The 16,601-nt window shown below is 47.9% G+C and overlaps 1 protein-coding gene across 2 annotated transcripts; it reads right to left on the bottom strand.

Moving 5' to 3' along the window:
- Positions 1-1,128: 1,128 nt before the first annotated feature.
- On the bottom strand, positions 1,129-16,009 carry NEIL1 (nei like DNA glycosylase 1). 2 transcript variants are annotated; one of them, XM_048481845.1, is made up of 10 exons: positions 15,507-16,009; positions 12,390-12,862; positions 11,396-11,515; positions 9,660-9,723; positions 8,171-8,270; positions 5,951-6,066; positions 4,487-4,514; positions 3,900-3,961; positions 2,914-3,157; positions 1,129-2,045 (listed from the first exon to the last, which is right to left on the bottom strand). In XM_048481845.1, exons 2-10 carry the CDS (start codon positions 12,842-12,844, stop codon positions 1,999-2,001), a joined length of 1,236 nt encoding a protein of 411 aa, XP_048337802.1. In that variant the 5' UTR covers positions 12,845-12,862; positions 15,507-16,009; the 3' UTR covers positions 1,129-1,998. The 2 variants fall into 2 exon arrangements, with proteins under 2 accessions (XP_048337802.1, XP_048337801.1); XM_048481844.1 differs by having other exon boundaries at positions 1,130-2,045; positions 12,390-12,853; positions 15,507-16,007.
- Between the last annotated feature and the right edge of the window lie 592 nt (positions 16,010-16,601).

Consider the following 16,601-nt stretch of genomic DNA (forward strand, 5'->3'; position numbering starts at 1 on the left):
ATCACCAATTAGTAACCCCCTCTTGGCACACACAAATAATTAGTAACCTACTCTCGGGAACCTGTGAGAACCTGCTGGATCCCACCTCTGCATCTGACCCCAAACTGAGATGGGTGATTACCAAAACAAGAACTCACACATTTCCTCTCACATTACCTTTAGGGAGATTTATGAAATCTGTACACCAAAAGCACATTCGTACTGACTGTCCCAACTTCTGAAGAGTAGCTTGAGCACACTTCAGTTTTCCCGGATTTTATGAAATTTTGACCCAACTTTTTTTCTTAAGGCCCCAACTTTGTCAGGCTCTAGCCCGCTTAGCTTTAAACTGAACTATCTCTCGAACAATCAGGATCCTGTGATATTGGAAATCGTGGCCAATTTTTGATCAATACTCTGGATTAAAAAAAATTTTGGATTCTCTTTTCTGTTTACAGTATTCTTATATATTTTGGACACTCCTTCTAGCTTCCTTATGCTGTTTGTTTCTGTTTTGTGACTCTTTTTTTGATGCCTGAACTGAACTTTGAGGAAAACATGGAGAGTTATGAGAAGTGGTTATCTCTGTTTAGACGCAGGTGAACGGCGACATCTGTAACTGGCAGAACGAGAGATTCTCGGGCATATTTAACATCCCATTTCTCACGGGCTCCAGCCGCCATTCATCTAGGCTGCCCTCTTTTGTATTTTCCCCAATCCCTGTGGCAATAAAACAGCGTGGTGTAGCCCACTTCGCAGTGTGCATTAGCAGTTTCCGGGTCAGCCTAGGATCCCGAAAGACTCAGGTTTGAAGCCCCCCTCTGCCAGAAAAGCTTGCTAAATAACCTTGGACCAGTCACACACACTGAGGCTGGCCTACCTCACAGGGTGGCTGTGAGGATAACAGCGGGGAAGAAAACGGCAAAAGCTCTTTGGGTCTCTTTTGGGGAGAAAGGTATAAATACTAAATTGACAAATGAATAGTTATCTGAACTAGTTTGATCTGGGTTGTTCTAGTAAATTGGACTGAGGGCATCAAAACAGCAGGGCCCCAACGGACATTTTAAGGTGGTTACTGTTTTCTCCTCACGGGCCATTTGGTTTCGTCGTACCCTTAAGACACACTACAGCTGTTTCTGCAGGGGGGAAAAAGCACTTTATTCATTAAAAAATCACAAAGCACTTTATTCATTAAAAAAGCACTTTATTCATTAAAAAATCACAAAGAGAAGCGAGCAGCAAAGAATTTGATTGGAATAACCGTGAAAACCCAGGCGTAGGGTACGTAAAGTCAGTCAGAACCCGCTCATTTTGAAATGGAGGACTTCCTCGTATTTCTGCCAGTCAGGCAGAACCGCAGTTTGTGTGCGTGGTTTGTTTCATTACGAGAAACAATCCCTCCCCAAGGCACACAGAAGAGGAGAGGCCGGAACTTGTTTGAAGGCCGGTCCTGAGCCGATTCTCAGCCCAAAGACGAAGCGTTCTGTTTTGGTCTCAAACTCACACCCAATTTCATATAAAAACGCTACTCCCGAGCAGAGGAAGGGAGGCACCTAGTTCTTGGGATGAGTGGATAAACGGAAGGCAGTAGCTGATTCTCGGCTCTGTTAACAACAACCGAACTTCCTTCCAGTAAGACTATGGAGCTTTGTCGTTCCTTCACAGAAATTACACGCAGTTTTGCCTTAGCACAAATCTGCGGCCAATAACAATCGCTTGCTAGTTGTTGCAGGTAAACATTAATCTTGCAATGGAGATTCTAACACGTTCCGTGTTAGGAATTCTGGCCACGGGGCACGGATTCATAGCCAAACTCATCAGCATAGAACTATTTCAAATTCCCTTGGTCCCCAAGACCTAAGCCAGGGACCCAGAGCGGCTGTTCTCGAGTCAGGCCCTTTATATACCACAACCGTCACCGATAGAGATGCCCTAATCAAGTTGCATTGGCAGTGAGTCAAAGCATTCAATCCCCCAGATCGGAGCTTCCGGAAGGATGTGTGTGTTTTTAGCAGGCAGCTATTTAGCTTTTATTCGTCGGGATCTCGGGGCAGCAGCAGCCGAAGCTAAAAGGGGGAAAAATGAGAGCCATTAAGAATACCATAAGAGCCCTGCTGTATCAGACCAGTGGTCCATCTCATCTAGCACAGGGGTCCGCAACCTGCAGCTCTCCAGATGTTCATGGCCAATCAGCCATGCTGGCAGGGGCTGATGGGAATTGTAGTCCATGAACATCTGGAGAGCCGCAGGTTGCAGACCCCTGATCTAGCACAATGTCTCACACAGTGGCCAACCAGTTACTACAGTGGGTCAACAACAGGGCAGAGAGGCCGAGACCTACCCCTGATGTTGCCTCCTCGAGCAGGTACTCAGAGGTTGACTGCCTTTGGACATGGAGGTTCCCTTAAATCATGATGCCTATTAGCAAATGATGGATCTGTTTTCCATGAACCTTTCTAACTCGCTTTTTAAATCAACAGTGAGAACCGTCGGCCAGTCGCTTGAATCCTGTTTTTGGCGGAGCCTTTAAAACAGGGGCTCTCCAACCTTTTTGAGTCTGTGGGCACCTTTTGAATCCTGACGCAGATTTATGGTCGCAGCCACAAAATGGCTGCGGCAGGAGGTGGAGCCAATCACAAAATGGTTGCGGCAGGAGGCAGAGCCTATCACAAAATGGCTGCAGCAGCTTGCCTTCAAGGTCATTGGGCTATGGTAACAAACGCCAGTTCAAAGTCTGTGCATATATATCTGCATGGCCAATCAAATCTCCAATGGCCGATCAAAAGCCTTGCTGGGCAAACGCTCTCCCCACATTTGAAAAGCACATGGGTGCTAGGAAAGATGTCAGCAGGCCCCATAGCGCCTACAAGCACTATGTTGGGGACCCTGTTTTAAACCAATTCTGCAACCTTGGTGCCAGAGGATGTCTCTCACCTGTGTTCTTCCGAGCCGATGCTCGTCTCTTCCGAGATTCCGCTTCAGAGACAACCTTGGGAGATTCCTGCAAAGCAGAGCTCCTTCTCTGAGCCCTTGCATTTGGCTTCCTAGATCCGGTTTCCCCAGCATCCTCTGCATTTTCTTGGTCAAGTTTGCTTCTCTTCTTCTCTCCTTGTGTTCCATCAGCATTTTCCAGAGGAGCGCTGGTTTTCGATTTCTTTCCCGCCCCCGACTTTCTTACCTAGCAAAATACATAATAAACCCAATCAAAACAGAAATGACATTTTAATCTCTGCCATCCAAAACGAGCTTCGAGGGGGGCGTAGGCCTTCCCCTCCCTCCTTTTACACACTACAATCTATTCAGTCATTTCTTGTTCTCAAAGAAAACTGCAGTTCTGTTGTTGTGTTTGAACATACCTTGCCGACTGGGAAACAACGCCCTAGTTTGCAAGGTATGTATAAACCACAATTTGGATTTGCTAGTAAACTGCAGTTTGCCACAAAAGAAGAAGCTGGTTATTCAATCACGCCATTTATTTATCTATGTTATTTATAGTCCGCCTTTCTCACAGGAACACAAGGTGGATGATACACAGTGAGTAGGTACAATCAACACAAGGGGACACTCATTAACCAATGCATTAAGATAGCAGAAATTTGAACCAACTAGAAAGAACTGAAACAGCATAGCTGTTAACACGACACATTAAACGGAGCAAATGTGACATTAATAGGATCCCATTTACTATAAGGCCCCTTCTGCACATGCAAAATAATGCATATTCAATCCACTTCACAATTGTTTGCAAGTGGATTTTGCTATTCCGCACAGTGGAATTGAAAGTGCATTATTCTGCATGTGCGGAAGGGGCCCGAGAATAGGAAGGGGACAAGACCCATTTACACTTGCTGTGAAGGAGGGCAGGGTGGGATTAAAACATGCTAGATGCACAGGTAGCATTGATCCAGGAAGTCCCTTACCTTGGGAATCGATACCTCCGGTTCAGCTTTTACTTTCCAAACTCTTTTGCGCGGCTTTCCCCCTGCAAAAAAAAAAAAAAGTACTGATTTCATTTCAGAAGACTGACAAGAAGAAGAAGAAGAGTTTGGATTTATACCCCCCTTTCTCTCCTGCAGGAGACTCAAAGGAGCTGACAATCTCCTTGCCCTTCCCCCCTCACAACAAACACCTTGTGAGGTAGGTGGGGCTGAGAGAGCTCCGAGAAGCTGTGACTAGCCCAAGGTCACCCAGCTGGCGTGTGTGGGAGTGTACAGGCTAATCTGAATTCCCCAGATAAGCCTCCACAGCTCAGGTGGCAGAGCTGGGAATCAAAGCCGGTTCCTCCAGATTAGATACACGAGCTCTTAGCCTCCTACGCCACCTTTTATTTTCATTGCCCAAACAATAAGGCCAGTGTGTGTGTGGGGGGGGGATCTTGAATGAAAACATCAAAATCGCAAATTAAAATCTTGAATGAAAACATCAAAATCGCAATGGCACTTGATACAGAAGCTCAAATAGTAGATATGTCAGAGGGCTGTCTTGCACGTTCAAAGATGACGCTTACCTTTCGGGGCCAGCGGTCCAGGATCTCCCTGTGTGGAAGGGAAAGGATTCAGAATTTGATATGAAGAAACTCCTATTCAGACTCTGGAACGTATTTTACAACTCATCAAAAGGTAAAACCGTTTGTAAACCTTAAAACCTCTTCTCTCTGCCCCCCTCCCAGCATACAGAAGAATTCTTAACTTTGTACTCAATTTTTTAAATGTTAAGAAAAGTACACCGTGCAAAATAAGTCCTGTGAAATTCAGAGGAGAGTGGTGAGTTCTTTTGACCAAGCAGAATTATTAGAGAGTGCATAGTGTTTCACATAAAGATGTTAGTTCGGTCAGTTGAGGTGCAGAGGTCGAGAAAACTGCGCTCTCCTGCATTAGAATATGGTCCAGAACGAATATGAGAATGTATTCTCGAAGGCTTTCATGGCCGGAATCACTAGGATGTTGTGGGTTTTCCGGGTTGTATGGCCGTGTTCTAGTAGCGTTTTCTCCTGACGTTTCGCCTGCATCTGTGGCTGGCATCTCCTCTGATGTGGGCGAAACGTCAGGAGAAAATGCCACTGGAACATGGCCATACAACCCGGAAAACCCACAACAACCGAACATGAGAATTATTTTTATTTATTTATTTATTTCTTGGATTTCTATACCGCCCCATCCCCGAAGGGCTCTTTGTGAATTATCATTCACTTTTACAAGCTGCCTTTATCAAAGCCATTATTTTGTCCAATGCTGAAACATGGCACTTGATACAAGACAATTTATGCCAAAATGAATTTTTACTTTCAAGCAGGGCTAGGAAGGCACTAGGGCCCAGGCGGATCATTCTACAATAAAGAAGATCCGGCATGTTTTGTGTTTGGCGGAGGAATACACCATCTACTAACACCGTGGGGGCGAAGCTATGGCACTCCAGATGTTCATGGACTACAATTCCCATCAGTCCCTGCCAATTGGCCATGCTGGCAGGGGCTAATGGGAATTGTAGTTCATGAACATCTGGAGTGCCATAGGTTCGCCACCACTGTACTGACATCTTTACATGAAACACAGTATTACATACTGGAAGCACAGAATTTGGATTCGCTTGTTGCCGGGAGGATCCCAGAAAAGGTTAGTATTTGAAACACTGATGGAAGCAGTGGTGGTGAACCTTTGGCACTCCAGATGTTATGGACTACAATTCCCATCAGCCCCTGCCAGCCCCTGTCAGGGGCTGATGGGAATTGTAGTTCATAACATCTGGAGTGCCAAAGGTTCGCCACCACGGGAATAGGGAAAACGGAGTATATCAGATGTTGGGAAAATGAAAAGGTTGGTTTTTTTTAATATAACACAAAACTAGAAGACAGCATGAACATAAGTGGCAGACTGCAGTGCTAACATCATTATTTAGAGTAGAGTCTTGGTAAGAATGACCCCTTGAAACGATTACTCCCAGACCGAATGTGGTTCATCATTTCAGTTCCTACCTGAAACCAGATTGTCCTGCCGTTGGCATCGGGCAGGGATTTCATACCAGGCATGCTGTAGCACTGAATCCAGCCTTCAAAGGATAAAGGATAAACAGATCTCTCCGGATCATAACCTTTGAAGAACAGAAGGAAAAGCTGTTGAGGAGGATCCCTAAATGCCTCCCGACCCATCTTTAGCAGCAGTGGTGTAGGAGGTTAAGAGCTCGTGTATCTAATCTGGAGGAACCGGGTTTGATTCCCAGCTCTGCCGCCTGAGCTGTGGAGGCTTATCTGGGGAATTCAGAGTAGCCTGTGCACTCCCACACACGCCAGCTGGGTGACCTTGGGCTAGTCACAGCTTCTCGGAGCTCTCTCAGCCCCACTCACCTCACAGGGTGTTTGCTGTGAGGGGGGAAGGGCAAGGAGATTGTCAGCCCCTTTGAGTCTCCTGCAGGAGAGAAAGGGGGGATATACATCCAAACTCTTCTTCTTCTTTGTCAAAACGTGGAGCGACTGTGCGCTTTCGGGGGAAAAAAAGAGTTTTCCTCTGTAATGAGGACTTGGAATTTCTACATTTTAAAAAGTTTTCAGATCCCATTGGATTTGGTATCTCGTTTACAGGGTACAATTATATAGTCCAGGGGTCCACAATCTTTTTGAGCCTGGAGGCAATTCTGGAATTCTGACACACGGAATTCTCAACCACATAATGACCATCATGGGAGGAAACCCAAGGGCAGGGGACAAGAGGAATACTTTTTAGAAGAGGGGAAGAGAAAGAGTCAGACAGTCAATTCTGCAATGGTAGCTGTGGCTAAAGTGTTGTTTTTATCTGCACAGTTTATCAAATATTCAATGACCAATCAGAAGTCCTACGGGCAGAGGTGGGATCCAGCAGGTTCTCACAGGTTCCCGAGAGTAGGTTACTAATTGTTTGTGTGTGCCGAGAGGAAGTTACTAATTGGTGATTCTGACACGTGATTTTTGCCTTAGTTACACCCCTCCTCTCAGCAGTAGCGTGCAGAACTTGAAGCAATCTAGCAGGAGGTGCACCGGCGTGCGTGGTAGCCTGCGCCTGCATGCATCAGTTTCCTGCCCAAGGACCGGCGCAGCGGCTGCGTCTTTGCCACAGCCCCGCCCAGGAATGCCCCGCCCCGGAATTCCTGGTCACGCCCCCGTTGTGCCCCACCCAGTCCCATTGGCGCTATGCCACAGTTTGAATCCTACCACCATGGGAACCTGTTACTAAAATGTTTGGATCCCACCACTGCCTACGGGACTGGAATCTGCTGATAAACCGGGTGGATGCTATGGTGCCTTAGGACCCAAGACGAGGATCCCAGGTATATTCATACAGGCTCATAAAACAAGCATGCCTGGAACTCAGCAACGAGAGAACACAGAACCGGTAGGAGTTCCACCCCCAAATTTGCTTGCCTCCAGGTCTAACAAAGGAGTATCTGGTTGCTTTCTTGTCTCCCTCTGTTGGGAATTGGAAGAAGCACAAGGACTTGCTAAAGGGCACACAGCCAGTGGTGGGATCCAAAAATTTTAGTAACAGGTTCCCATGGTAGAGGGATTCAAACAGTGGCGTAGCGCCAATGGGGATGGGTGGGGCACGACGGGGGGCGTGGCCAGGCATTCCGGGGGCAGGGCATTAATAATTTCTCTGTTACTGTAAAAACTCTTACTGTAAAAAAAAATGTTTCTAATTTCCAGCTGGTATCTTTCTGTCCATAATTTAAACTCATTACAGCAAGTCCTGTCGTCTACTGCCAACAGAAACAACTACTTCTCCTCTAATGGACTGCCTGTCAAATACTTAATACTTTCAAATACTTAATACGGTTTCTAGAAATCAAAAGAAGGATACTTTCCTTAAACAAGGAACTTCACCATATTTCTAAAACATGTTTTTAAAACAGCCCAACAGGGAGAATTATCCCGTTTTCTACCTTCGCTAACCAGCCACATAGGAAACAACAGGACTTTATGATTTTTGGACCTAATGGAATTTCTAATGGAAAAGCAGACCCAATTAGTAACCCCCTCTTGGCACACACAAATAATTAGTAACCCACTCTCGGGAACTGGTGAGAACCTGCTGGATCCCACCTCTGCACCCGGCTGTCGCTTCTTCTCCCCCACCTGCCCTCAACAATATTCCAGATCCCGACATCGACTTCAACAAATCCATCCCCAGCAAGAGACCCAAAACTGCAGTGGCTCAGCCCTTACCCAGGCGGGTCACCTCCATGGGCACGATGTGGCAAAGCTCCAGTAAGTCTGGGTTCTCCCGTTTGAGTTTCAGCTTTTTGCTCAGCGTCATGGGGGACTTCTGTGAGGGGAAAATTATATTTATCATATGGCAGACACAACGCAGGGCCTGGAATACAGACTAAATATAAAAACATCGGTATGAACAGTTACAAAGATCTCAAACCAAGTTGATGATACACTTATTATAAATGTCCAGCACAGGACCACATGCATTTTGGTCTACCGGGCCTTCCTCAGTGGTCATAAATACAACACATAATTATTAAAGTAAGGTGACCAGACGTCCTGCTTTTGGCAGGACAGTCCCGCCTTAAACCAATTTTTCCCACGTCCCGCGGGTTTTTTTTACTGTCCCGATTTTTGGAAGGCTGCCCCACTGCCTTCTGGGGCGCTCCCCTTTTCCTGCCCTGTCACAGGGAGGGAAACTGGGGAGCGCCCCAAAAGACAGTGCGCTCCTGCAGCTGCGCGCGCATGCGCACGCGCACACACACACCCTGGTCCTGATTTTAAAAGGTGACAATCTGGTCACCTTATATTAAAGGCATATCTGGAAATACACCTTGCAAGCTATTTTTTAAATCTGAAAACAGAAAATCTTAAGAGGGAGAAAAAAAAGACTAATTAACACGGCTAAGCATGGTGTGGTGGTTAAGAGCAGGTGGATTCTAATCTGGAGAACCAGGTTTGATTCCCCACTGCTCCACCTGAGTGGCAGAGGCTTCCGCACTGCTACATTCCTGCTGGGTGACCCTGGGCTAGTCACAGTTCTCTCAGGACTCTCTCAGTCCCACCTACCTCACAAGGTGTCTGTTGTGGGGAGAGGAAGGGAAAGGAGCTTGTAAGCCTTGAGTCTCCTTACAGGAGAGAAAGGTGGGATATAAATCCAAACTCTTTTTCTTAATATAATAATGAAATGTTTGAAAAATCATTAAATATAACACCTCATATACCCTATATCTTGTGTGGCCCTTCCTTCCCTCCTCCCGGTCCCCCATCAGAACTACGGATAAATATCGAATCAGAACTAACCTGGTATAAAATTACTAATGTTCCCAGAAGTGTGTAACAGCAACTAGTGATAACAAGCACTGGAACAAACAACCTGATAACGTTATATGAAACAAAGGATGATATTTTGTTGTGGGAACGGTTTCAATCTATAGGGAAAAGTAGCTTATGGGTATATTTTTGTCGCCTAGATTTTCGTGTGAGCAATTTTCTATGTTGCAAGACCCACGGTTTGGATTGCTAATTAATGGCAGGCCACACAGGAACGGCAAGCACGCTGGTCACTACCCCAAGTTCTCCCTGCTAGTTTCTCATATGTCGGGCAGGGAGAGAAGGAAAACACACAAGTACCTGTCGGTGATTTTTACTCCAAAGCGGCAAGTGAAAAACTAGCACGCAAAGAAACCTGGAAGGTTTCTTCCCCGCTTTTCCCTCTCACCTGTTCTTGATGTTGCAGGTTCTCCAGAACAGTCCGGGCCTTCTCAAAGGGAGGGATTTTTAACCTAAAAGCGGCCCAGAAAAACAACGGTCATGCTTACAAATACTGGACATCACACAGCAGTATAGTGTCCAGTTCTGGTCGCCACATCTCAAAAAGGATATTGAAAAGATAGAAAAAGTGCAGAGAAGGGAAACGAGGATGATTGAAGGATTGGAGCACCTTCCTTATGAGGAGAGGCTGCAGCGTTTGGGACTCTTTAGTTTGGAGAGGAGACGTCTGAGGGGGGATATGATTGAAGCCTATAAAATTATGCATGGGGTAGAAAATGTGGACAGGGAGACATTTTTCTCTCTTTCTCACAATACTAGAACCAGGGGGCATCCACTGAAAATGCTGGGGGGAAGAATTAGGACTAATAAAAGGAAACACTTCTTCACGCAACGTGTGGTTGGTGTTTGGAATATGCTGCCACAGGAGGTGGTGACGGCCACTAACCTGGATAGCTTTAAAAAGGGCTTGGACAGATTGATGGAGGAGAAGTCGATCTGTGGCTACCCATCTTGATCCTCCTTGATCTCAGATTGCAAATGCCTTAGCAGACCAGGTGCTCAGGAGCAGCAGCAGCAGCAGGCCATTGCTTTCACCTCCTGCCTGTGAGCTCCCAAAGGCACCTGGTGGGCCACTGCGAGTAGCAGAGTGCTGGACTAGATGGACTCTGGTCTGATCCAGCAGACTAGTTCTTATGTTCTTATAGTGTAGGATATCATACAGCCAAATGTGCCAGATACTTCTGTCTGTTCTCTCTGAGACCTAGCACAATTTGGGAGCACTACCCAGACACAGTAAGTCTCTGGACCTATTGGTACGGAGGTCTTTACCCAGTGGTGGGATCCAAAAATTTTAGTAACAGGTTCCCATGGTGGTGGGATTCAAACTGTGGCGTAGCGCCAATGGGGCTGGGCGGGGCACGACGGGGGCGTGGTCAGGCATTCCAGGGGCGGGGCTGTGGCAAGGACGCAGCCGCTGCGCCGGTCCTTGGGCGGGAAACGAATGCACGCAGGCGCAGGCTGCCACGCACGCTGGTGCACCTCCTGCTAGACTGCTTCAAATTCTGCGCGCTACTGCTGAGAAGAGGGGCATAACTAAGGCCAAAATCACGTGGCAAAATCACCCATTAGTAACCCCCTCTCGGCACACACAAATAATTAGTAACCTACTCTCGGGAACCTGTGAGAACCTGCTGGATCCCACCTCTGTCTTTACCGTGATGCTCAAGCCGTACCAAACACAAGAAGCACGATCTAGGATGGTTTCCCTTCTTTCTCGTGCGAGGTTTTTCTAAGCGCCTAAAGACCTCTTGTGTGTTCTTTATGCACGCGTCTCTCTGCAGGAGCTCCAGCAATTGGTCAGAAGCACTTCTAAAGCAACCTAGCAGTGAAGATCTGCATAGCCGGAAAATCTCTAATGACCAGTCAGGAACCTTGGTGTTTTTAGGTAGTAGGAAAAACGTCAGCGGCCTCATCGAGCTCAGAGAAACCGGGGTCCCTTCCGCACATGCAGAATAATGCACTTTCAATCTATGTTCACAATTGTTTGCAAGTGAATTTTGCTCTTCCGCACAGCTGCAAAGTGCATTGAAAGTGGATCAAAAGCGCATTATTCTGCCTGTGCGGAAGGGGCCCGTGTTGGGAGCCCATGGATTAGACTCAAGCTAGCATTCAGCTCTGACTCACCTGTGGAGGATTTCGGCTCGCAGGTAGTTGCCAACACCGTTGAAAAACTTCTGGTTCAGCAAGGCCTCACAGATAGGTCTGTTGAAAACTTTATTGGAGAGATTCTTCAGCACGTTCTCCCTGCAATGCAGAAAGGTTTATTCGGACAGGGGGAACCCAACTGGAAGCAGGGACGTGGCGATCTATCAACAAAAAATAAAATCATAATACTCCTTCTGAATGTAGAACTTTTTTGCCTAGCGCTTTTCGGAAGGACTAAGGCCCCTTCTGCACATGAAGAGGAAGAGGAAGAGGAAGAGGAGGAGGAGGAGTTTGGATTTATATCCCCCTTTCTGTCCTGCAGGAGACTCAAAGGATCTTACAATTTCCTTGCCCTTCCCCGCTCACAACAAACACCCTGTGAGGTGGGTGTGGCTGAGAGAGCTCCAAAGAACTGTGACTAGCCCAAGGTCACTCAGCTGGCATGTGTGGGAGTGCACAGGCTAATGTGAATTCCCCAGATGAGCCTCCACAGCTCAGGCGGCAGAGCGGGGAATCAAACCCGGTTCCTCCAGATTAGATACACAAGCTCTTAACCTCCTACGCCACTGCTGCTCCTAATACAATGCAGTTTCAATCCACTTCCACAATTGTTTGCAAGCGGATTTTGCTCTTCCGCACAGCTGCAAAGTGGATTGAAAGTGGATTGAAAGTGCATGATTCTGCTTGTGTGGAAGGGGCCTTAGTAAAACAGTAGCAAGGAAATGTTTGAGCTTGCCAGCATGGTGGTTAAGAGCGGCGGGCTCTAATCTGGAAAACCCAGGTTGTATTGAAAGCATAATATGTAAAAAATCTGTCTCTAGCACAAATAGTTGCATCTCGTTATTCTCATCGTAATATTTGAGGATTTGAAGAAGCAAATGAAATTACACCATTCTGATCACCACAGAAGAGGGATCCTCTGTACGGTCACGGATTCCACGCTGGTCAGGGGAAAGGTTTTGATCTTCCTCACCTGAACTTCTCATACTCCTGCATCACACACGGTCCACGGTCTGGCTGCCACGAGCCATCCACCACCCATTTGCCAAAGCGCCGGACATCCACGAAACAGAGAGCGCGAGGTGGGTCCTCCTTGGTGTAAAAGCGCAAGTGAGCGTGCTTCGGGATCTCAGCCGCCGAAGTCAACTTGAAGGTACCCGACATCCCAAAGCGGACGATGAGATCCATCGGCTCCCGGCCCTGTGAGCTGCGGTCCTTCCCTTTGCCACGCTCCCGTTTCACCGGTGCCAAGGTCAGCTTCAACTCTTTGCCTCGCGACGTGGCAGCTATCGAGTATTCCTCGCTCTCGAAGGGCACTTCCGAGTTCTTGCTCACCTGCGATTTCTCCACGCGCCCCGAGAAGATGAGTCTTCTGCACATGTCGTTGATGTACCGGCTGGCTAAAAACAGCTCCGGGCCCTCTGGCATCTTCAAAACCTAGATAAACTAAGACAGGGTGGGCCAAAGATAGGTTAAGCTCAGTGGTGGGATCCAAAAATTTTAGTAACAGGTTCCCTCGCCAGCTCCCCCTCAGCAAAGGGGGCAGAGGCGTGCCTAGGCAAACCTGAGCCCTGGTCAAAACCTGAGTTGGATTCCCACCCCCCCCCATGGGCAGCCACCCCACCACGACCCCAAAAATTCTTTTTGCACCAGGTCATTTCTAAATCATCATCCCATTATAGAAAATGCCCCAACTCATAAATCTGAACACAGCAATGGTGAAACACACAGGTTCTTTGGTAGAGATAAAAGGTACGAAAGGCTGAGAATATCAATGAATTGCAGTACCTGAAAGGGATTAACCCAGTTCAGGGAGTTACATTATTAGTCGCAATTGCTATACGGAACCTTCACGTTCAAAGGCAGGATGCCTCTCGGGGAGGCGAGGGCGTGGAGATGGAAAAGCGGACCCAATTGGTAACCCCCTCTCGGCACACGCAAATAATTAGTAACCCACTCTCGGGAACTGGTGAGAACCTGCTGGATCCCACCTCTGGTTAAGCTGTACCTTGGCCCAAATGCTGCTTATTTATTTGGAAAGTATCTATGATGTCTCTCCACGAAACAAAATAAGACATCTATAGAAGAAGAAGAAGAGTTTGGATTTATATCTGCGCAGGAGCAGCAGTGGCGTAGGTGGTTAAGAGCTCGTGTATCTAATCTGGAGGAACCGGGTTTGATTCCCCGCAATGTCGCCTGAGCTGTGGAGGCTTATCTGGGGAATTCAGATTAGCCTGTACACTCCCACACAGGCCAGCTGGGTGACCTTGGGCTAGTCACAGCTTCTCGGAGCTCTCTCAGCCCCACCCACCTCACAGGGTGTTTGTTGTGAGCGGGGAAGGGCAAGGAGATTGTAAGCCCCTTTGAGTCTCCTACAGGAGAGAAAGGGGGGATCTAAATCTAAACTCCTCCTCTTCCTCCTCCTCCTTCTCCTTCCTCCTCTTCCTCCACTTCATCCTCCTCCTCCTCTTCCTCCTCCCCCTCCTCCTCTTCCTCCTCCTTTCCTGGAAGGAGACTCAAGGTGCTCAACTGAATGAGACGACTGTGCCGTCCAGTTTTCCGCATCCCGAAGAGACCACCCGGACTCCCCCCAGGAAAACCGCAAGCAAAGAGAATGTGGGTTCTTCACACTTTTAGCCATCCGTGGAACTCAGGGGCATTTTTGACTCTCCCATTTTTGCATTTCATTATTAGATTTATAACCCGCCCTCCCCCCGTAGGGCTCAGGGCGGCAAACAATAATATAAACAACAAGCATCACAGGTCAACAAAACATCAATAGGGATAACATCATGAAACATCATAACATCCAGTCCAACCCCCTGCAATGCAGGTACACATAGTTAAAGCATCTAATAACCATAACCTAATACAGCGGTGGCGAACCTATGGCACGGGTGCCAGAGGTGGCACTCAGAGCCCTTTCTGTGGGCACGCGTGCACAGAGTCTGTCATGTAGAGGGGTGGAAAATCACCCCCCCCCCCACACACACACACACATCTAGGCTGACCTGGGCGTGATCGTTTACCTGGGAGTAAGCTTGGTTGCTGGCAATGGGGCTTGCTTCTGAGTAAACCCTCCTAGGGTCATGATTCACTCATTTGAAGCGTTGCACGGTTGCTTCACCAAGCTTACTCTCGAGTAACGCATTTCTAAACTTAAACCTCAGTATTCAGGTTAAATCGCCGTGTTGGCACTTTGTGATAAATAAGTGGGTTTTGGGTTGCAATTTGGGCACTCGGTCTCGAAAAGGTTCGCCATCCCTGACCTAATATGTTATGCACAGAGGGCAACTTTCTCTTCTGTAGCGAAGACTACAAAACATTACAACCTAGTACTAACTGTTTATGACAAACACCCATCAACAGCTCTCTATGAATTCTTCCAAACTCCCCCCCCCCCCCTTTGAAACTGTCCAAAGTCTGCAGGGCACCCACTGCTCAGCTTGAACTAACTGCGGGAAACAGATGTTGCAGAACCGATGGTGGGATTCAAATAATTTAACAACCAGTTGTTTACAAGCACCATTTAAGCAACCGGTTCTGCCGAAGTGGTGCGAACCTGCTGAATCCCACCACTGGATAACTCTTACCTACAACTGGCTGACTTTTCTCTCTGTGTGTGCGAGCTCCTAAGCAAAATCCTGGCATCTCGGGGGGGACGCGCCATTCCCACGGGCAAGGAACAAGTTGCAAAGCCCAGCATGGAAAGGAAGAAGAAGAGTTTGGATTTATATCCCCCCTTTCTCTCCTGCAAGAGACTCAAAGGGGCTGACAATCTCCTTGCCCTTCCCCCCTCACAACAAACACCCTGCGAGGTAGGTGGGGCTGAGAGAGCTCCGAGAAGCTGTGACTAGCCCAAGGTCATCCAGCTGGCGTGCGTGGGAGTGCACAGGCTAATCTGAATTCCCCAGATCAGCCTCCACAGCTCAGGCGGCAGAGCTGGGAATCAAACCCGGTTCCTCCAGATTAGATACACGAGCAATTAACCTCCTACGCCACTGCTGCTCCTGTGCTTCTGGCCAGCTGCAAACCAAGGCTGTTTTTGCATGGCATAATTACACCGGGGTTGAGCCGGGATCATATATACCTGGGTTGTTTTATCCCGGTTCCTGCAAACGCACGGCGCTCCGCTTCTGCCCAAGAGCACAGTTAGAAATCCTCCAGTTTGTTCTGCACGAGCCGGACCTCTGCATGCACTTTGGAAACATGTCTGAGCATGCCCAGTGTCCTGCGTTCTGATTGGCTGTTGTTTTTGTTGACAGCTTGAATGGAAGTCAGGTGGGAGGATCAGGCTGCTGGGCGGGGAAAATAAACTTGGTCTGCTCCCGATTGGTGTTTTTTTGTGAATGTGCTGCGGGAACGGAAGAAACTGATCTGTGTTTTTAATGGTTTAAAATAAGCTTTTGCTGTCAACCAGCCACTGCCCCCAAATTCAGCCAGCAAGCTTCCATAGCTCAGCCCAGATTTTAGACCAATGCCTTACATCACGTTGACCGTATGTTGTGCTTTCCCTTCCCCCCCACAACAAAAACCCTGTGGGGTGGGTGGGGCTGAGAGCGCTCCGAAGAACTGTGGTTAGCCCAAGGTCACCCAGCTGGTGTGTGTTGGAGTGCACAAGCTAATCTGGTCCCCCAGATAAGCCTCCACAGCTCAAGTGGCAGAGCGAGGAATCCAACCCGGTTCTTCAGATTACAGTGCACCTGCTCTTAATTACTACACCACACTGGTGCTCAAGAGGAAAGAATGTATTGGAGTGCACAAGCTAATCCGGTTTCCCGGACAAACCTCCACAGCTCAAGTGGCAGAGCGGGGAATCAAACCCGGTTCGCCAGATTAGAGGGCTCCTGCTCTTAACCACTACACCACACTGGTGCTCAAGAGGAAAGAATGTATTGGAGTGCACAAGCTAATCCGGTTCCCCGGATAAGCCTCCACAGCTCAAGTGGCAGAGCAGGGAATCAAACCCGGTTCTCCAGATTAGAGGGCACCTGCTCTTCATCACTACACCACACTGGTGCTCAAGAGGAAAGAATGTATTGGAGTGCACAAGCTAATCCGGTTCCCCGGATAAGCCTCCACAGCTCAAGTGGCAGAGCGGGGAATCAAACCCGGTTCTCCAGATTACAGTGCACCTGCTCTTAATTACTACGCCACACTGGTGCTCAAGAGGAAAGAATGTATT

This window comes from Sphaerodactylus townsendi, linkage group LG17, assembly GCF_021028975.2.
Source record: "Sphaerodactylus townsendi isolate TG3544 linkage group LG17, MPM_Stown_v2.3, whole genome shotgun sequence".
Lineage (NCBI taxonomy): Eukaryota > Metazoa > Chordata > Lepidosauria > Squamata > Sphaerodactylidae > Sphaerodactylus > Sphaerodactylus townsendi.

Coding starts and splice junctions, on each gene's coding strand:
- NEIL1 (XM_048481845.1), bottom strand. CDS start 12,844: ATGCCAGAGGGCCCGGAGCTGTTTTTAGCCAGCCGGTACATCAACGAC. Junction 4,515..5,950: donor GCAGGACAATCTGGTTTCAG/GTAGGAACTGAA, acceptor CCTTCCACACAG/GGAGATCCTGGACCGCTGGC. Junction 3,158..3,899: donor CGGAGGTATCGATTCCCAAG/GTAAGGGACTTC, acceptor GTATTTTGCTAG/GTAAGAAAGTCGGGGGCGGG.